The following is a 21,509-nucleotide window of genomic DNA, read 5'->3' as shown; positions in this document are numbered from 1 at the left end:
TGCTCTGGTTATTTACGGAGCTATCTGGTACTCTTCGTTCCAGGAGAGTCCATGTAACTCGTGGCTTGGCTTGGGGCCAGCTGTGCTATATTCAGTTCAGCTCTCACTCCCTCCCCCGCACAGTCTCTAAGCAGAGGCCTTGCCCGGGGGTTTACCTTGCTGCTTTTGCATGGTGGTGAAATCTTCAAAGGTGAGTGTGCGCACAGGGGGTCTCCAGAATGCATAAGTCTCCATGATAGCTTCCAGTCCCGTTCTATAGAGAGAAAAGCCAGCAAGTTGTTAAATAATCCCCAGAAATTCATTGACTTAAAAAAAAAAAAAATCCTGAGGTGGTTTTGTGACAATCAGTATATGCATAAGAACTGAGAGATATCATCACTGTGGTAAACTGGTCTGGAAGAGCACAGGTACAGATGTTGCTAGACTACAGGAGAAAGAAGAAATTAACCCAATTCAGATTATCTGCAAAAGAGTCATAGCTATGATAGAATTTCACTCTGACCTTTCTTCAGAGAAGGTTTAGCCTGCATGAAAAATACACGTTAAATGTTAAAGGTCAAGGCCCCTGGATGTCAGGAACAGATCTGAGCAGAGAGCAGCAGTGACCATTTCCCTACAAGACAATGTCATCATCACTACCACAGTGCACCGATATAGTCCGCCCCAGAGTCAACTCCGCCACCAGGTATGTGGAGTCAATGAAACCGTCATATTGCTGTGCCTTTAAAGGCTTCTTAAATCAACCGAGACAGGCAGGGTAATAGAAATAGAAGGAGAGATAAGTAATCAAATACACTTGAATTTCTGCTGCAACAGGAAATGCCTACTTGAAGGCACAACAAGTGTTTTGGTCCCTAAAATTATACCTCAAACAAAAGGACCAGTACATTTCTGCAAATATTTATCTGCATTCTGTAATATAATAACCAAAGTGGTCTTTGAGAGTCATATACTTGGGACTTCAGGAACAGCCAATATTTTTATAATATATTACTTTAAGGCTTCTGCTTCATTGATACTGGAAATTCCATTAACTGAACTGTATGCACACTGCCTAGTTTATCCTTCAATAAATTCTGTTATATATATGTATATATCTTTAGGGCTTCCCTGGTGGCTTAGTGGTGAAGAAGCTACCTGCCAATGCAGGAGACAGGGGCTCAATCTCTGGGTCAGGAAGATCCCTTGGAGAAGGAAATGGCAACCCATTCCAGTATTCTTGCCTGGGAAATCTTAGAGACAGAAGGAGTTTGGCGGGCTACAGTCGACGGGGTTAAAAAAAGTCAGACACGACCTAGCAACTAAACAACAACAATTTATGAGGTTGATAGACATTGTTTTAACATAATTATCTAGGTTATCTGGATAATCTTAAGTATATTACTGCTGATATTCCATAGCCTCAAAAGAGAATATTGGTTGGTGCTTTGTTTACAGCTTTGAAACACAGCTTCTGATTATTCACTCTTTAAAACTAATTGTTTCACTTGCAGCCACATGGAGGCAGGGGAAATTCTGGCAGAAGGTAGGAGAAGAAAGTTAAAGAAGAGTAGGGAGCATAAATCCTTTCATTGCAAAGTCACTGGAAAGGAACACAGTGTCCCTTCCTGGAAAAGATACGCTTTCCTCTTGAGATGAAATTTACGCTGCCTGTCCTCCCTAGGTAATACATATCCAGCATTCTCTTCAGTCCGGCACAGCAAGAATAATGTGAGAAGTTTTATTTTAAGTGGGAACAAATATCCTTCCCTAAGAAATGATTACAAGATCCCCCGAGGTTCTTCTCTGATGAGCTGCTGATACACTGATTGACTCTTTGTGTTGTAAAATTTCTTCTTTGAACTGGCCATACTTGCACAGTTAACTTTCTAAAGTCTTCCCTGGAATCTTGGAGGCTTTAAATACACCAATGTTGGCAAATCAAACTCTGTATTTTTAGAAGAGGTTGAGAGGAGAGGGCGTTGCATGGTGTTTATTAGCTGTTAATCTGTTAAAAGTAGGAATAGAAGACATCTCCACATAGTCACCGTACATTAATGCTGAATACAGTACATGAAACTATTTGTGGAGAGAAACAGTCCAGGCAATTAGGGAGTTCAGAATAATAAGGGGATAGACAGATAAAGCCATGCTGAGCCTTGATGAACATAAAAAATAGACAGGCCAGGCTTAGCTCTTACTGCCTTGTTTTGGAATGTTGGGGGCTCACCAGAACATCTTAGGATTCTCTTTAATGGCATGAGAGGCTCACTGAAAATGGCCAAAGTCTCTATTGTTCCACCTCCTATTCCATTCTTCCCAGCAACATGTACCAATGATGGGGACAAAATATTAGTTCAAGGACAAAGAACAGGTCCTTCTCACTTCATAATAAAGTGATAGAACACTGTGAAGAAGTCACAATACACTGATTATACTGCCAATGTTATATTTGTTAAAGGAAAAAAAAATGAACATTAATCTTATTTACATAACAGGCAAAAAGGGCAAAGGTATTAATAATTTTATATAAGTTGTTAACTTTAAAAAGGATAGCAGACATTCATCCATTATCCAAATCTAAAATCTCCTCCCTATGTTACCATCTATTAGATGGAGAGTTATCTAGCCTCGGTTTGAGTATTTCCCAAGGAAAATATATAGTTTTGTGACAGATCTATTAGAAAGTTCTTTCTGACCTTGAGCTGAAATCTCTGATGTAACTTTTTCTTGTTAAAAATATAAACATTTTTAGTTTAAAAAAAAATAAACATTTTAAATTTTGGAATACTTTTAGGTTTATAGAAGTATCAAAGGTAATGCAGAAAATTCCAGTGTAACTGATGTAACTTTTACCCTCTGGTTCCATTGTTGTTGTTATTGTTGTTGTTTAGTCACTAAGTCCATCCGACTCTTCTGCGACCCCATGAACTGCAACCCACCAGGCTCTTCTGTCTATGGGATTCTCTGGGCAAGAATACAGGAGTGGGTTGCCATTCCTTTCTCCAAGTACTAGTACTAGACACGGGAATTGCATCCCTTCCTGACCCAGGGATGGAACCAGCACATCCTGCATTAGCAGGCAGATTCTTTACCACTGAGCCACCTGGGAAGCCCCTGGTCCTATTGTTCTGTATGCTAAGTCATTTCAGTCGTCTCCAATTCTTTGTGACCCTATGGACCACAGCCTGCCAGGCTCCTCTGTCCATGGGACACTTTAGGCAAGAATACTGCCAATGAGTAAATAAAAAGAGTGCCAGACACCTTCCACATCCTCATCAGGAAAAGCTTCCTTAGCTCGTAACATAATGTGCGACATGCCACATATGGACATGCCCATGGCCCATCTAGTCCAGGTGTCTGTCACAGGAGGGTTTTCTGGTGGTGAATTTGGGGTTGGGCATGACTACCAAAAACTAACAGCTAAGTCCATACATTCCTGACCACACTTTACTAATGTTCTGTGGATCTATCTCTTATAGATTCATCCTAGACCTTACTGAATCTATTGATATATTCAGATTGGGTCTCTTTTAAAAAAAAAAAAAATCAATCCTGTTTACTATGAGCTTCCCTGGTGGCTCAGATGATAAAGAATCCACCTGAAATGTGGGAGACCTAGGTTCAGTCCCTGGGTCGGGAAGATTCCCTGGCGGAAGAAGGCCTGGCAACCCACTCCAATATTCTTGCCTGGAGAATCTCCATGGACAGAGGAGCCTGGTGGGCTACGGTCCATGGGGTCACAAAGAGATGGATCTGACTAAGCACAAGCATAGTTATTGTTTACTATATGCCACATCATATCTGTCTTCAGACTTCACTAAGCTTTATTATATAGATCAAATTGTTCAAAAGCACTATTTTTTTTCTTTATCAGGATTTGGTAAAGTGCTGCAGCAAGGTAAGTATTAGCTAATTTACTTTCCACCATATTTTTAAAATTTATTTTTGGCTGCCCTGAGTCTTGGTTGCAGCACATGTGCTTTCTCTAGTTGTGGAAAGCAGGGGCTACACTTCCACTGTGGTGTGTGAGGTTTCTCACTGTAGTGGCTTCTCAGGTCAGGGAGCATGGGCTCTAGGGCCTGTGGGCCTCAGTCACTGTGGCACATGGACTTAGTTGCCCCTCGGCATGCGGGATCTGCCCCAATCAGGGATCGAACCCATGTCCTCTGCACTGGCAGGCGGATTCTCAACCACTGGATCACCAGGGAAGTCCCACAACCATGCTTTTCTATGTCCCATACTTAGCACAATGCCTTTTACATGGCAAGATTTCAATTTATATGTATTAAATTAATAAATAAAGGAATCATTTTTATTACTTATTTAATATTTATTACTATTTTTATTACTGAGTCACTATTTCCCAAACTTTAATCAGCATTCATTTTTCCAAGCCTAAAACAGGAAAACAACTTGATATCCCATCAAAACTCTGAAGACAGAAAGAATTCTCTAGTACTAGAGACGGGAATTGCATCTACATATGGCTGTTTGTGTCTTTCTTGACTCAGGTCCCAGAGAGGTTTCAGTTTTTCTTTGGTTTCTTCTGTTCTGGTCATGGAATTTCTAACCTTCAACAGAGTGTGAGTCCCCTAGCACAGGCCAGTCATTTCTACCCTCATCTTTTCTTATAAGAATCCTTGCCAACTACCCATTAACATCTTCAGCCACTTGTATATCTATTCAAAGTTTATACTAAGCAATGACATGTTGTTTACTTATTCATCATCATTATATCCCAGTTTTTAAAACTTCATCTCAAGGGTTTTAAAAGTGAATTCATTCTCTAACAGATAAAAAAAAAGTAGTCTTAGGTAACCTACATGTCATTAACATGTTCCACATGGTGGGCCTCAAAGGGTCTGCTAAACACCAGAGACCTGATGTCATCTCTGAAGCTTCCAATCAAAGATGATCAAATTGGCCAGTGTCCCCGTCTTGCTTACTTTTCCCTCTTGCTCCAGTGACAACAGAGACCATATCTAAACCCCCTCTGTTTAGTCATTTGGCTGTAATCATCTCTCTGATTTCCAGGCCTCTCCTCTTTAGACATTTCCGTCTGCTCACTGGCCAAGCCAACAGCACACACTGAAGAGGAGGGAGAAAGGGAAAGCGAAGAAGCGAAATCAATGAGCTCTTCTGTAAACTGATGATGCCTTGAGATCAACTGATTTGGAAAAACCACCAAAGTGAAAAGAAATAGTCTTCCAATCTTCTCATTCCAAAAAAAAAGTGAGACCATCCCTTTGCTGCTGCTGCTGCTGCTAAGTCGCTTCAGTCGTGTCCAACCCTGTGTGACCTCATAGACGGCAGCCCACCAGGCCCCGCCGTCCCTGGGATTCTCCAGGCAAGAATACTGGAGTGGGTTGGCATTTCCTTCTCCAATGCATGAACGTGAAAAGTGAAAGTGAAGTCGCTCGGTCATGTCTGACTCTTAGCGACCTCATGGACTGCAGCCCACCAGCCTCCTCCGTCCATGGGATTTTCCAAGCAAGAGTACTGGAGTAGGGTGCCATTGCCTTCTCCGCCATCCCTTTGAGGTTTATCAAATATTTAATGATTATAATAATTACAACTACACCCATAACCTGTTAGATAACACATCTATGCATAGTTTCTGTTTTTTATTTATCTTCAGATAGAAAATTATTTTTTAGGTTTCTTTCATTTATTTTCTTTGTAATTCTGACATCTTACTCTTTGCTGGTGATTCCATTAACAAGGGGAACTTATGCTAGGGATTGTTAAGATAACTGATTAGCTCTCAATAGAAGACAGTCAAGGACTAACGGAAGTCTACTGAGATGGGGTCTTGAAGTCAAAAAGAGGTTATTCAATCAGGAAAACAATTATGTGCTAGTTTCAAGAGATATAAAGGTAAAAAACATTTACTCTTAAGGAGAATTCTGCTCAACAAAAAGATAATGACCTGTAAATTACTGATTTCTGAACTGTGTGACACATGCTATATTGGAGATATGCAGAAGATGCCATGAGGCACTGAGCACGATATCTTGAATACACCTGGAAAACTCAAGGGCAGGGGGGTGTTCCATAAAAGGCCAGTTATTTAAGCTTAATATTAGAGGGCACTCAGTAGTTTTTCACACAGATAAGAGGAAGAAAGAGCTTTCACAGTAGAGTTAATAGTATATGCACAGACTTGGAGGCATAGAAAAGAAGATGTATTCTAGGAACTGAAAATAGTTCAGGGTGACTGGAGTTCCAAGTGCAAGATGAGGAGGGTGGAGGATGTGGGGGCCAGACACCATGAGTATTTATTCCACGTTAGGTTCTTGGGTTATATCCCACGGTCGATACTGTGCTTCAGAACTCTTCTCCTTTCTCCTCCTGTTCCAACATTTGAAAAGACACAAAACCATAATATTCTGTTTTCTCAAGTCTAATTACCACATGTCAACTTTCTAATCCTTTGTCTTAGACTGTCCTTGGTCCACTGTGGTCAGGTCAAACCTTCCACATGTCCTTCTTCTTCACTAGATCTGGAATCTTCTCCTATATTAAGATTCCTCAGGGTATTTTTTCTCCAGGGATGGTCTTAAATACCTCCCAATGAAGGTCTGCAAATTGGCAAAGAAGCCATCATTCAAAACTAGGAATAAAACTACCATATGACCCAGCAATTCCACTACTGGGCGTATACCCTGAGGAAACCATAATTGAAAAAGACATATGTACCTGAATGTTTATCGCAGCACTGTTTACAACAGCCAGGACATGGAAGCAACCTAGATGTCCACCTGACAGATGAAAGGATAAAGAAGTTGTGGTACATATATACAATGGAATATTACTCAGCCATAAAAAGGAATGCATTTGAGTCAGTTCCAAAGAGGTGGATGAACCTAGAGCCTGTTGCACAGAGTGAAGTAAGAGAAAGACAAATATCATATATTAACGCATATATATGGAATCTAGAAAGACAGTACTGACAATCCTATTTGCAGGGCAGCAAAGCAGACACAGACATAAAGAACAGACTTTCGGACATGGGGCAGGGGGTGGCGCAGGGTAGGGGGAAAGAAGCAGGTGGGATGATTTGAGAGAGTAGCACTGAAACATATACATTACCTTATGTAAAACAGATAAAAAGTGGGAGTTTGATGTATGACACAGGGAACCCAAAGCCAGGGCTCTGTGACAACCTAGAGGGGTGGGATGGGGAGGGAGGAGGGAGGGAGGTTCAAGAGGGAGGGTAATATTGTATACCTATGGCTGATTCAGAGAAGGCAAAGGCACCCCACTCCAGTATTCTTGCCTGGAGAATCCCATGGATGGAGGAGCCTGGTAGGCTGCCATCTGTGGGGTCGCACAGAGTCGGACACGACTGAAGCGACTTAGCAGCAACAGCAGCATGGCTGATTCATGTTGATATATGGCAGAAACCAACACGATATTGTTAAGTAATTATCTTCTAATTAAAATTTTTTTAAAAACCTCGGCTTTAGCTGTGCAATAAATACATCTACCTGATGAACTGGTACTTTACAATGGTTTGAAAGAACAGGTATCCAGTGGACAGATGATTAGAGTTGAGTTAAAACTGTTCCTTACCCAGGGATTTCCAACATGGGAGTGCTGTAACCACTTGGAGTCTGAGTAAGTACAGTAATGCTAAATTACACAAGGCACAGATTAGCTTACTGGTTAAGAGCACGAGGTCAGCAGCCAGGCTGTTGACCAGGGTTCCAGCTGCAACCCTGCCACTTAACTGGTGCAACCTTGCCAAGTTATATAACCTCACACTCCTAAAGCTCCCTACCTGTAAACTGGAGACACTCTTACTCCCTCTTAATTGGTACTTAATAAATGCACACTGATTAGGACAAAATATTTCAACACAAGAGAGAAAATACAATAAAAGCATGATGACCACTGGTCTAACTCAAGTAACAGAAATCCCACCATCTGCTCAGGTTGTGATATGGAACAAGAGAAAACATTCTTACTTAATTGGAATACAAAGCTTTGTCAGCCCTCTGGTTCTGGATTGAATAGGGAAGGATCCGTACATTTCCTAATTTCGTTTCTCATTCTCTCCTCTAAGAACCAAAAAAACGTGTCCCTCAAGCCTCTGTAGGCCTCATTATCTTGCAGATATTTCAGACTCCAATATGTTAGCCATTAAACAGACGTCACTCTGTTAGATGACACCATCGCTGGGCAAGAGCCATAGATAATAAAACAACTGCCAACTTTCTCTGGCAAACCCACATGGCCAAGAGGACAATAGGGGGAAAGATTCATGACACAGGAGGGAGAACAAATAACAAGGCAGAGAAAAATGTTAAACACTGGCTGAAGGACCGTAAGCCTGGGGACGTGAAAACCAGCTATGGCCTGGATGAACAGGAGGAGCCTGGAAGGATGTTGCTGCCAGAGTCCACTATGAAGCCAGCTACCTTCAGCTGCAGATGCAGCAACGCCTACCAGGGAGTCCAGCACTGATTGCTTCCATAGATCTGTTAAATGGCACCCAAGCCAGGGATAACAAAAGAGTGTACAAAATCTCCAGGGGCTAGTGAGATTGCCAGGACTGAGCAGGATAAGACTGGCTGGAAAAATACAGCCAATGGCTCAAGGGAGAACAAACAAAAACTATAAAAATTTCAAGTGAGGGAAACACTTGGAAAGTGGTGCTGATTGAAAGGAAGGCAAGCGGTCAGCTCCTTGGCTCTAAGCTTACCTTCAGGAGTGACAAGGAATCAGAGGTGGACAGGGGCAAGTGTGTCTGCTGACCGGCAAGTGATGCCTGTCAGAGGAGTGTGACACGATTCTCTGGATGCTGTTACTGGCAGATTTGCCAGCTCTAAAAGCAACTACCTCACTGTACTCAGTCTTACCATCAGTAAAATGGGAAACTCTATACTGATACCAATCAGCTCCGAGGTAAAAGTAGAAAATTTGGACCACAGATACTAAATGAAATGATTACTACTACTATTTATATACTATGATTTGAATGCCTAGAAATAAATATACAAGGTTGAACTGCATGAAATAGCTAATATCTCACCATTTTGACCTACAACTAACAAAATTTCATATGTTCAGCTGAACAGATAGATAAGTATGTACACAGTATTCGAGATACTTGGTTATACTAGAGAACTCAACTAACAGATTTTAACTGAGACCCACATGCACCTTAACTCCCAAAGAAAAGTTTCTTTCAGAGGATGTGGCCTTGGGGCTAACCTTTTCCCCTTTTTCCTCCTGTTAATTTTCAGCACTCTAATTCCTCATCTCACAGTCCTCTTTCTTGCCAGGAAATGGCTTTCCATTCAGTGAACATGGCCTTGGGACAGCAGCTGCTTAACTGGAGGGACCACAAAAAAAAACTTTACTCCCAAATATTTTCCCCACCACCAGTAGAGATTCCTTCCTTTGCATTAAGTCTCAGCCGCGTTAAGCATCCTCTTCCAGTAAACAGACACATCCATTCCTGTAAGGCAGTCAATGGTTCCATTTTTAGATCACCGTCCCCCGACACATGTAAGGGACACTAGGCACCAGGAAACACTACCACCAGTCACATTCCCAGAAAGCAGCAGTGCTTGCTGGAAACACTCTGAAAATTAGCTCAGACTCAGTACAGGCCCTATTGTGTTTTTAGTGAGGGGCAACCTATTAAACTCAACATTAAAAAATACTAAGATCATGGCATCTGGTCCCATCACTTCATGGAAAATAGAAGGGGGAAAAGGGAAAGCAGTGACAGATTTTCTCTTCTTAGGCTCCAAAATCAGTATGGACTGTAGTCATGAAATTAGAAGATGGCTTGCTTCTTGTAAGGAAAGCCATAACAAACCTAGACAGCAAATTAAAAAGCAGAAACTTCGCTTTGCTGACTAAGGTCCATACTGTCAAAGCTATGGTCTTTTCAGTAGTCACGTGTGGATGTGAGAGTTGGACAGTAAAGAAGGCTGAGCACTGAAGAATGATGCTTTACAACTATGGTGCTGGAAAGACTTTTCAGAGTCCCTTGGACAGCAAGGAGATTAAACCAGTCAATACTAAAGGAAATCAACCCTGAGTACTCATTGGAAGGACTGATGCTGAAGCCATACTTTAGCCACCTGACACAAAGAGCTGACTCATTGGAAAAGACCCTGATGCTGGGAAAGACTGAAGGCAAAAGGAGAAGAAGGTGGCAGAGGATGAGAAGGTCAGATAGCATGACAGATTTAATAGACGTGAACTTGGACAAACTCTGAGAGAAAGTGAGGGACAGGGAGGCCTGGCATGCTGCAGTCCACAGGGTCACAAAGAATTAGATAAAACTTAGTGACTGAACAACAGTGCAGGCCCTATTGTGTTTTTAGTGAGAGGCAACCTATTAAAACTACTTTCCCCTGAAACCAAGCTCCCCATAATATAGGGCCTGCCACTGGCCCTCTCTGACAGTCCCTGCCTTGTGGAATTTGAGTGTCCTGGTTTAAGCCTCCAAGGGCAAACTCCATCGAGACAAAGACACCTTCCCAAAAAACTGCAGCAACTCCCTGGGCTGCAGAAGGGCAACTCCCAGGGGGACCTGTCATGGAATCACAACAGTGACTCCTGGAGTGCCATGCCAGCAAGGGGCATCTGGAGGAAACCATGTCACCTGGGACAAGCCCCCTGTCGTTGTCTTAGACTGTACGGAAGCTGGGAGTATAGGCAAAGGCCAAGGTCAGAGACAGGATGAAGGCTGCTAACAGAGGAGAACCCAGGGTCACACAGTTCACACCACTTCTAAAACAAGTTCACAGAACCTTCATTCCATCGACAGGTCATAATTTTAATCCTCTCCTCTTTGTGTATGTGTTTGCTTTGGAGGAAGTCCCTGGGAACTATATAGATGTTCCCAAACTAACTGAGGCTTTCTGTAAAATCTTATAAAATCCTAACAGGAACAAGGTTTTCACTTTAGATATTGGCTGAGACCTGCAGAGTCCTCTTTCCTGCTGCTCCTCTGTCTGTCCCCTTTCAAGTGCAAGGTCTCTGCCGTAGCAATGCTCCCTCTAGCTGCGCACATGGGCTCTCCAGGCACGTGGACACATAAGACCTCCCAGGCTGCTTCTCGACTATGAGACTCAGCGCAAAGACTCCTGTTTCTCTTCAGCCTCCTGACCTTTGTCTTTGCTTTGGACAGAGATGCCCATTGGGGTGGTCATCGCCAAAGATGTAATTTGACCTCTCAGTTTGCTCCTGAATGACCTTTCTCAACCAAAACTTACTCTGCTTGGGCTCATCTTCTGGGAGCCCGTCTTCCCTGAGGCTCACACCTCTGGAACTTGCTGGATGTTCTCCTTCTTCAGGGAGCCAGGCAGCCCAGACATGCCCTCACTGTAGAGGGCCAGTTCAAATGGCCTGAACATTGCTAATCTACAATTAAGCTAAATCAGTGTCTTACCACAGCAGTCCATCTCAGATTTGAATTAAAATTGCCCTTAGTCTTTCCTACAAAGACTATTATAGATTCACTCTTTATTCCGTTCTTAGCGCCCAAAACCAGCTCCCCACTGTTGTTCTACCTGACTCACCCCTGGTTGGCTTAAGGCTTTCTTACTCCAGAGATCCCAATTTTTAACTTCTCTGCCTCCCATCAACTCTGTTTAATGTCTTGTAACTAAAGGGACAATTATTATTTTACTCTATATACCTGGCACTACAGGGGGGAAAATATAAGAATAAGAACCTGAAAAAGGTGGAGCCCCATCTGCAAGGAGCTTCATTCTAGCAGGGAACAAACAGAGCCCAGGAGCACAGACCACAAGACAAAACTTAACTCAAGCTAAGGGCATCTGTTTTCCCTCAGCAACAAGAAGGTGTTACTGCCTCCTCCTTATGAGGAATCTCCCAGAGGGGATGCTGGATATTGCACCCTGGGCTGGGCCTGCTAAAGGTAAATACATATTGATGCTTCCACCCAAAGCTGTATTTGGGCTACAGAATTTCTGAGAAATCTAGAAGGAAGAACAACAGAAATAAACAATCTCCCTCCCATTGCAGAGACAATGCCTGGAAGCAAAATCTGTCAGTGTTTTCACTGCAAAAGGACTAGATGTCTACTACTCTTCTCCATAACATGAACACACACACACACTTTGGTAGACACTTCTATTCAGGGACATAATTACATGGGAATGAAAAGTAGGAGCTCCATAAGTAAAGGTCGAAGGGCAGTGACCTTCTCACACTGTAGCGTGTGAATGATGCTTCCTAAAGAAGCAGGAGGAACCATTATGGGCTCTGATGATGTCACAGGGCTGACACAGTGAACTCACTGGGATTCCCACTGGGGTTCTGGAACGCCCAACAGTTATCACCTCTTGTCCTCATTTGAACTCAGAATAAATTTCTGAGAAAGACCTAGGAGCCTGATGTCATGGAGACCAAAATGCCAGTTTTACTATTGATAAAAGTATTTGAAGATGACAGCACAGGTACGAAGGCTGAAAGAGTGTGTTAGAACCCCCTGAAATGAGTTGACTTCCTACAGGCCTCCTCTGCTGGGCTTACCATGCAATTGGAAGAGCCCAGATTGCATACTCTCTGCAGGCAAGCAGTCCTGAAGAGTTCCAGACTCAGCAATCACATCCATCACCCTGGTTCCCACTGAGGGGAAGGAGAAAGTGATGGGGCTACAAGCCACGAATACTTGTCATAGACCTCTCCTTTCATTCAAATAAGAATGGGAGGACTTCCCTGGTGGTGGCAATGGATAAGAATTTGCCTGCCAATGCAGAAGTCATGGGTTCCACCCCTAGCTCAGAACGATTCCACATGCCACAGAGGAACTCAGCCCATGTGCCACAGCTACTAAAGCCCGCGTGCTCTAGGGCCAGTGAGCACAACTCCTGAAGCTCTCGTGACTACAGCCTGTGCTCCACAGCAAGAAAAACCACCTCAGTGAGAAGCCCATGCACCGCAAGGAAGAGTAGCCCCGCTCTCCGCAACTAGAGACAGCCCTTGCAAAGCAGTGAAGACCCAGGGCAGCCAAAGACAAATAAATAAGAATGGGAAATAAGTGTCTTCACAAGAGCTGCCTCAAGTTCTTCTCAACCCTCAGAGGACACTGCTGTCACCCTAGCCACGCTCTGTCACCCCAGCACTGGAGTGAGAGGTTTATGAGCCTAGGGAGACTCATGAGAGGCTTTTTAAGAGAGGGCAGTGGCAGCTGCGTCCTCCCATCTTTCCTCTCACACGCCCCTCTGGAACCTCAGGATCACACTGGGATTGATGGAGATCGACAAACCTGAACGTGTTTTGGTTTGAGGTCTGGCAATTTCTGTAATTCCACAGTATTCCACAAATGTTTTGTGTTCTACAAAACCAAAAGACACTGGCCAAGCACTTTCCCTCCTAATTTTTAAGCCCATGTGTCTTTAAAGGAAATGTAATCCATATGTTTCGGGTACATTTCTATGCAACTCATCAAACCATGCACGTCTGTATGAGTCATCTGATGTCTAAAATTCATGGGGAAAATCATAGATTCTTAAGAACTCTGTTAGCACAAGAAAGGCCATCAATGAGCCACTGATTAGAAGGTGATGAACTAACTGGATTCTGGTGTTGGCATAGACCACCAGTTCCTGGAGATTTATAAATAATCCTCTATATCCTCACCCATCAATTTTCCCATCTGCCAAACAGCGTTAATAATTCTTGCTGTCATGCTGCAGGCAGCCAGTAAGAATTAAAGTGTGGTTAACAGGCAATTTTGAGCTTCTTAAAGAGAAAATACAGGGACTCCTGTATTTGCCCCAACAAGTTTATTTTAGTCTAGCTTCCCAGGGAGCTGGAGGATAAGAATGGCTTCTACCTTCGCTAATTCATCCCAGTCCCTTCATGACACAGATGACTTCACTTTCATCATATCACAGTTTCAGTTGCTAGGGATGTTCAGCTTGACCTCCTGTCCTCTACTAGGGACCCCTTATTTACAGGAATATGGGGAGTAAATAGGGCTTTCTTTAGTGGCTCAGTCACTAAAGAATCTGCCTGCAATGCAGGAGACAAGGGTTCAATCCCTGGGTTGTGGAGATCCTCTGGAGACGGGGCGTGGCAACCCACTCCAGGATTCATGCCTGGAGAATCCCATGGACTGAGGAGCCTGGTGGGCTACAGTCCATAGGGCCACAAAGAGTCGGACACAACTGAAGTGACTGAGCGCATGCACGCACGCACACACACACAGAGGAGGTAAATAACAAAGTCGTGGTGAATAATCTGCATAGACAGCGAGATTTATTTGGGAAAGGGAAAGTTCTGGCTACTTGAGTAGGATCTTGAAGTAGAAGAATGATTTTTAGAGAAAGAGCTCTATTCCCCATATCTGTTGAATATAAAATAAGCAAGATTAAACTGCTAGCATGATAAAGCTTCAAGTGCACAGACTTTGATGTGAGGTGGACTTGGGTTATCTTCCCTACTCCCAGATTTACTGTGTGACATTAGAAAAGCTGCTTAAGCTCTCTGAGCCTGTTTCTTCATTGGTAACAAATAGGTTGCCTTAAAGATTAGAACGGAGTAGGCAATGGCACCCCACTTCAGTACTCTTGCCTGGAAAATCCCATGGACGGAGGAGCCTGGTGGGCTGCAGTCCATGGGGTCGCAAAGAGTCCGACACGACTGAATGACTTGGCTTTCACTTCTCACTTTCATGCATTGGAGAAGGAAATGGCAGCCCACTCCAGTGTTCTTGCCTGGAGAATCCCAGGGACGGGGAGCCTGCTGGGCTGCCATCTCTGGGGTTGCACAGAGTCGGACACGACTGAAGCGACTTAGCAGCAGCAGCAGCAAGACTTAGAAAGAATATAAGTAAAAAGTCTGGAACACAGTAGTGTTCAATAACAGATAACTTCTATAATTACTGATATTACTGAAAACAGCCTGCAGGTTTTAATACGACATAATAAAGAATTTCCATGCTATCAGAAATTAATAAATAAGACACTCACATGGGCTAATGAGGATCTCTAGTTCTATTTTCCTGGCATTCTTACAAGGAAGAGCAGTCCATCACTCAGGACAGACATTTGTCTGTCCTAAGCAGTAAGATATTCACCAGCCTTAAGGCAGACACAGGCCATGGCCAAATGATGTGTCAAGGTCCTTTCTAGCCTAGTGAGGAGACAGGAGACCCTCAGGACTTGAACTGAGCTGTTATCGCAATTTTCTAACCAGAGATATATGCTTCATGACACAAGGTCTTAATCTCAAGATTAAAGTGTGCCTCCAATTCCCAGTGCAAGCTCCAGTCCTGGTCAATACACCCTCTCTGTTCTAATTTTGTCTTCTAAGTCATGCCTCTGAAAAACAAGGAATCCAATGGGAAGACAAAACAAAGGGAAAAAGGAGAAAAAAATAAAGCATTCTTTAGAATGCCAAGAAAATAAACATGAAATGCTGCTGAAGATACAGAAAGAAAGAAAGTAATTGGATAACTAAAGTCACTAGGATTGGTCTCTGGAGACAGATGGTGATGTCTAAAGAAGAAATTCTTAACTTTTTGGTCACAGATATTTTTTGAAAATTTGAAGAAAGCTATGGACCTCTCCCTAGAAAAATGCACACCTGGTCATTCACTCACAACTTTTCTTTCACTATCTGGTAACTCACAAAACCCATGAAATATGCATGGATCCCCAAGTAAACACCTTAAACACCATAGAGGCTTCTTAATGAAAGGCCAGCTTCTATTTTGAGCTCCTCTTCACTAACAAGGTTCTCAATAAGCCCAGAAGGCAGAGGCCCAAAAAGGAGGCAACAGGAAACATCTTACAAGCATGTTCTTGACTTGACCATTGGGCACAGAATAGAAACCATTCTTCATTAGCTACATTTTGAAAACAAAGGCCTTTGTCTTATTTTAAAGACTCATTAACAGGAAGGCATTTTCCTTAGGCTATTCCACTAACTGGGCTTCCCAGGTTTCACTAGAGGTAAAGAAGCCAGCCACCTACCAATGCAGGAGACGCAAGAGACAAGAGTTCAATCACTGGATGGGGAAGATCCCCTGGAGGAGAGCGTGGCAACTCACTCTAGTATTCTTGCCTGGAGAATCTCAGGGACAGAGGAGCATGGCGACAGAGTGCTACAGTCTGTGGGGTCACAGTCGGACACGACTGAACACAAGCACAAATTACAAACAAAGAACTGAATAATTCAAACTTTGGGAGGCAGCTTTTTGATTCCTGAACAACTACCCATTTCTCTTGGCCTGCATCTATCTAGCGTGCAAATGTCTCCAAAAAGCAGGAGCCAGAGCCACCAATAGGGCGTGGGGAAAATAATGCCACATAGAAAAGAAAGGTCAGTGAGTCTTAACCAATTTGCTCACCTGTTTCTTCCAGAATCTCTGAATCCTTTAGCAAAAGGGTTTCGGTCAATTTTTAATCTGGTGATCTGGAAACAAACAAAAAAAGGATGAACTGTATTTATATTAACTGATTTATTTTTTGGTTGCTCCTAGAAAGTTAACAAAAATCACGCAGTGAACAACAGCTGTTATTTTTATTTAACTTCCTTTTAGTTTGAGATTTAGATTGAAGTTGACATAGGACTTGGGCCTGGCACACAGATGTCTGACCCACCTGACCCACTTCTTCCTAAAAACCAAGGTCTTCCCAGTATGTGACTCTGTAAACTCTCTTCTGCTCACCTTCCTTGCCCCCAAATGGTGATAAATCATTTGCCCAGACAAACAAAGGTATCCAAATGGAAAACCGGACAATGGTCAGATACAAGACACACAGGAAGTAGCTGAAAAGTGCTTGTTGAATGAATGAGTAAATGAATGAGTGAGCAAGTGAGTGAAGAATGAATGAATGGATTTAGTCAATCCAATCAGGTGCAATTAGACCACCAGACAACCTGCCTCAGCCTGACAGAACCAAATAATTGCCTGCATTTCCTGTCCCACTTAAGCTGTGCCTTTTTTGCCTTTGTGTATGGCTCATCTGATATGACCTAAAATGATCTTGTAGACAACACAAAAAAGTAGCTAGACTTTTGTCAAGGCTGCACCCAAAGAAAAATCTAGAAATGGAGGACGGGATGAGGCAGGATGCAGGGCATCTACCCAGTCTCTTAAGTCCCATAAGTTAATCAGAAGAAACAAAGAAGCAGCTTCCTAAGGCTGAGCAAATCCAGTGCAAACAATTGTAACCCAAGTTGGATGGGTCTTTAGGAGTCATCTGGTTCAACCACCACTCAGCACAAGATTCCCCCTCAACTGCATTCTATCTTCATCCCCTCCCATTCTGCCTCGGTATATAATACCCTATTGCCTTCAGACCAGAACAGGCCTGACCAACAAATTCCATCTGCGCTCTTGTGTTTCTGCCTTTAACCTTTGTCATGGGAGGCATTTTGATATCTTCTGTCTGAACTGGATGGTAATGACTCACTACATTCAAACAACAGAGACTTAGAGGTGGGGCCTAGGAAGCTCAGGAAAGGAAGAAAGTCATCCTCAATGGTAATTCTAGAATTAAGGAAATTTCATTTTTAAGATCATCTTTCCATTTCTTTTTTTTTACCTTTTTAAAATTCATTTATTTTTAAAATGAATTTTAAAATTCATTCATTTATTTTTTAACTGGAGGATAATTTCTTTACAATGTTGTGTTGGTTTCAGCTTTACAACAACATGAATCAGTCATAGTTATATATATATATATCCCCTCCCTCTTGAGCCTCCTGTCCCCCTCCCATCCCACCCCTCTAGGTGGTCAAAGAATGAATTTAAGTCAGTTGAACTGAGGTGGATGAACCTAGAGCCTGTTATACAGACTGAAGTAAGTCAGAAAGAGAAATACAAATACCGTATAGTAATGCATATATATATATGGAATCTAGAAAAATAGTACTGATGAGCCCATCTGTAGGGAAGGAATGGAGATGCAGACATAGGGAACAGACTTAGGGACATCTTCCCATGTCTGATCCCAGCAGAACTTATCACTAGGACGTCTAATCAGTGTTTCTTAACATTGCAAATCTTTCCAGGTCCCTCTTCTGTCTCCCTTTGTCACAACAGAATTTCCTAAAGCCGCAGTCTGAAGGTCTTTAAAATACAAAGTGAGATTCTGAAAAAGAGACTCTGCCTTGAAAGTACCAAAGTTTATTTTTTTCCCCCTAAACATTCTTTGCTTCGGAGTGGCACTAATAACGTAGCACTAATAATGAAGCAAAAGCAATTTCACATTTTTTTATAGACCAGAGCAGGAACCCAGAGCTTCGGCTTTCTAAAGTCTAGTGTCTGCCCTGTGAGTACTGTATTGACTTTTAAGACTGTCACTGCTTTTCTGTTTTTGACTTAAAATCAGTTTTCTTCCTCCATAATCCATAGCAATAAACCACACACCATATTTTCTTTTCAAGTTGGAGTTATAATATTTTATATTCTCTTTCAAGTTGGCTTATCCTGTCCGACTCACTTATGATAGCGGCTTGTGATATATGATTGCGCTGCTGTGTTTTGGGGGCACAGACCCCTGCAAATATAATGACGTTCTATTTTATGGGCCTGGGAGAAACGGTTGAAAACCTGATTCCCACAGTTCCCTGTATCTCAGGCCAAGGAGTCTGCATGGAGATTTAATAGACAAATACTACCAAATGTTAGGAAATACAACACTTTTCTACCTGTTTCAGTTTTTAATGTGGGATTTAGAGAGTTTTATGAAGAGAGTGATGGTGCTACTCCTTACTCATTTATTATCAAGGGTTTTCCAGGTGGTGCAGTGGTAAAGAATCCGCCTGCCAATGCAGGAGATGCAAGAGACACAGGTTTGATCCCTGAGTCAGGAAGATTCCCCTGGAGAAGGAAATGGCAACCCACTCCAGTGTTATTGCCTGGGAAATCCCATGGACAAAGGAGTCTGATGGGCTACAGTCCATGGGGCTGCAAAGAATCAGACATGAGTGAGCATACACATTGCATTACATTTGTGTGCAAAACCATGTGACCGGTTGCAATTGCAGAGTGGTGGACAGTCAGTACTGTGTATCATCTGTGCCTTCCCCAATAAAGCTTATCTTCAAGGAGAAAAAAGAAGATATATATATGTATTAATAATTACAACATAAAACAAAAAGTTATAAGGTTTTGAATAAAGGCAAAGTGCCATAAGAGCTTAGAGGAAGTAATAATTGCTTCAAGCTAGCAGAAGGGCTCCTAGGTTTCACCTTAGAGGAAGCATGTAAGCCAAGCTGGGAAGGATGCATGGGATTTTAATGAAATCTGCAAAAAGGGGAGAAAGGAACAAGGGAAGCATTTAAGAAGAAAGCTCTTACGTAAGTCATAGAACTGAAGTGGGAAAGAACGAAGCATTTGTTTTGGCTGCACTGGTCTCAGCTGCATCATGTGGGATCTTTGTTTCGGTGTGCGGACTTTCTAGTCGTGCATACACCTAGTCGCTCTGTGGCATGTGGGATCATAGATCCTTGATTGGGAACCGAACCTACATCCCCTGCACTGGAAGGCAGATTCTCAACCAGCAGACCACCAGAGAAGTTCCAGAATGAAACCTTTTTAAGAAACACTGAAGAGTCTGATGTAACCAGAGCACAAGGTACAAGAAGAGAACGTGAGAGGTTGACCTCAGGCCACATCATGAAAAGCCTTTACCACCCTGCAGACATTTAGTTACCCTGTAGGCAGAAGAGAGCAATATTAGCTGTCCACACCAAAGTACAACCCCAATTAATGCTTATGCCAACAACTTTGGCTATGGGTGAGTTTCCCAGGTGGTTCAGAGGTAAAGAATCTGCCTGCCAGCTCAGGATATGTGGGTTCTATCCCTGGGTCAGGAAGATCCCCTGAGGGAGGAAATGGCAACCCACTCCAGTATTCTTGCCTGGAGAATCTCATGGACAAAGGAGCTTGAAGGGGTTGCAAACATTCAGACATGACTAAGCGTGTGTGCACACACAAATATCAAGGTTAACATGGACAGTATTTTGGAGGAGTAAATCAATGTATTCACAACATCGATAATCCCATAGTTCCCATATCAAGAGCCACCTAGTAGATTCAGTATAGTGGATGCTAAGTCGCTTCAGTTGTGTCTGACTCTCTGAGACCATATGGACCATAGCCCACCAGGCTTCTCTGTCCATGGGATTCTCCAGGCAAGAGTACTGGAGTAAGTTGCCATTTCCTTCTCCAGATACAGTATAGAAAGGGATGCAAATGACAGCTTGCTGTCCTATATAAGGAAAGGTGTGACATGAGATGAATTTTCATCAGGTAGAAAAAGAAGTAAAAAAAATCCTCCCTTTCTACTCCAGGGGGACATGAGAAAAGAGGTGACAGACAAAAGAAAAGCAAGTAGTTAGGTTTACATGTGCTTTTGCTCTCTACTCAAACGAAGATCCAGGGGCAGGGCTGGGGAGACTCAGAGGCACACCGGCAGGTCACCTCCAGACACACATGGGGTGGCTGCACCAGCACAAATACAGAAGAGGCCTGAGTTAGGATTCCCAAGCCTTCCATGGCCCTTCTGCAGTGGGTCAGGGTCTCAGAGGAGAAGGCAGGGTGACCTTGACACAGCGGTGCTGCAGTCCAGACCAGAGCCAGAGGACCTAGATGAAACCTGAGGTGGAGCCGAGCTATCCAGGGAAGCCCGGGAGGTCTGACTGAGGCAGGAACACAAAAGCACAAGTTGAACGGTCTCCTGTTGGTACAGCATATCAACACAAGGAACCCAAGGATCAGCCCAGACCTGGCCCCAGGCCACACCCCCGGCAGAGGCCAGTGAGGACCAGAGGACAGCACACGGGCCCCCAAGCAACCACAAAGAGGACTCATAAACCCCACTGCACCCATCCCTGCCCACGCACTGTACATCTGGAGTAGCAGGGGAGGTTCGTTTGAATACTTCATGATCAGCCGTACCCTTAATATTATTTATTTATTATGATCAAATAGGACTGCTGACCTCTGCCTTCCCATCTTAGTTAGACCAGGTCACTGTTGTCTTTTGACTAAACTACTCTAAATTCCCTTCAAACTAATCTCTCCTCTTCCACTCTTGTGTGCTAAGTCACCTCAGTCATGTCTGACTCTTTGCAACCCTATGGACTGTAGCCCGCTAGGCTCCTCTGTGCATGGGAATTCCTTAGGCAAAAATACTGGAGTGGGTTGCCATGCCCTCCTCCAGGGGATCTTCCTGACCCAGGGATTGAACCTACGTCTCTTATGTCCCTGTCCAATCTCTTCTCTTCCCTCAGCAACCAAAGTGATCTTTGTTAACACATAGTCAGACCATGTCATTCTTTCAGTGCTTACCACTGGACTCAGAATTCAATCCAAGCTCTGCCTGGCCTTGCAGGGTCAGCATGCCCTGGCTCCTGCCTGCCTCTCCATCCCTCCCCACCCTCCCCTAACTCTGGTCCACAGGCTCCAGGCAAACTGAGCTGCTCTCAGAGTTGGAACGTGTCAAGCTCTTTCCCCGCTCAGACCCCTCACATGCATTCTGTGCTGTGCTTAGTCGTTCCAGTTGTGTCCA

At 43.3% G+C, this 21,509-nt stretch overlaps 1 protein-coding gene across 4 annotated transcripts in view; it reads right to left on the bottom strand.

Annotated features, from left to right (window-relative positions):
• TBX15 (T-box transcription factor 15) overlaps nt 1-21,509 on the bottom strand; it is a 125,810-nt gene that overhangs the window by 14,401 nt on the left and 89,900 nt on the right. For all 4 annotated transcript variants that reach the window (XM_061409642.1, XM_061409613.1, XM_061409621.1 and 1 more), the window contains 2 exons: nt 16,334-16,398; nt 156-253 (listed from right to left, as the gene is read on the bottom strand). In XM_061409642.1, coding sequence (XP_061265626.1) covers nt 156-253; nt 16,334-16,398 — 163 coding nt within the window. The remainder of the gene's footprint in view (nt 1-155; nt 254-16,333; nt 16,399-21,509) is intronic.

Source organism: Bos javanicus, chromosome 3 (genome assembly GCF_032452875.1).
Source record: "Bos javanicus breed banteng chromosome 3, ARS-OSU_banteng_1.0, whole genome shotgun sequence".
Lineage (NCBI taxonomy): Eukaryota > Metazoa > Chordata > Mammalia > Artiodactyla > Bovidae > Bos > Bos javanicus.
This window is presented reverse-complemented; position numbering and strand designations above follow the sequence as displayed.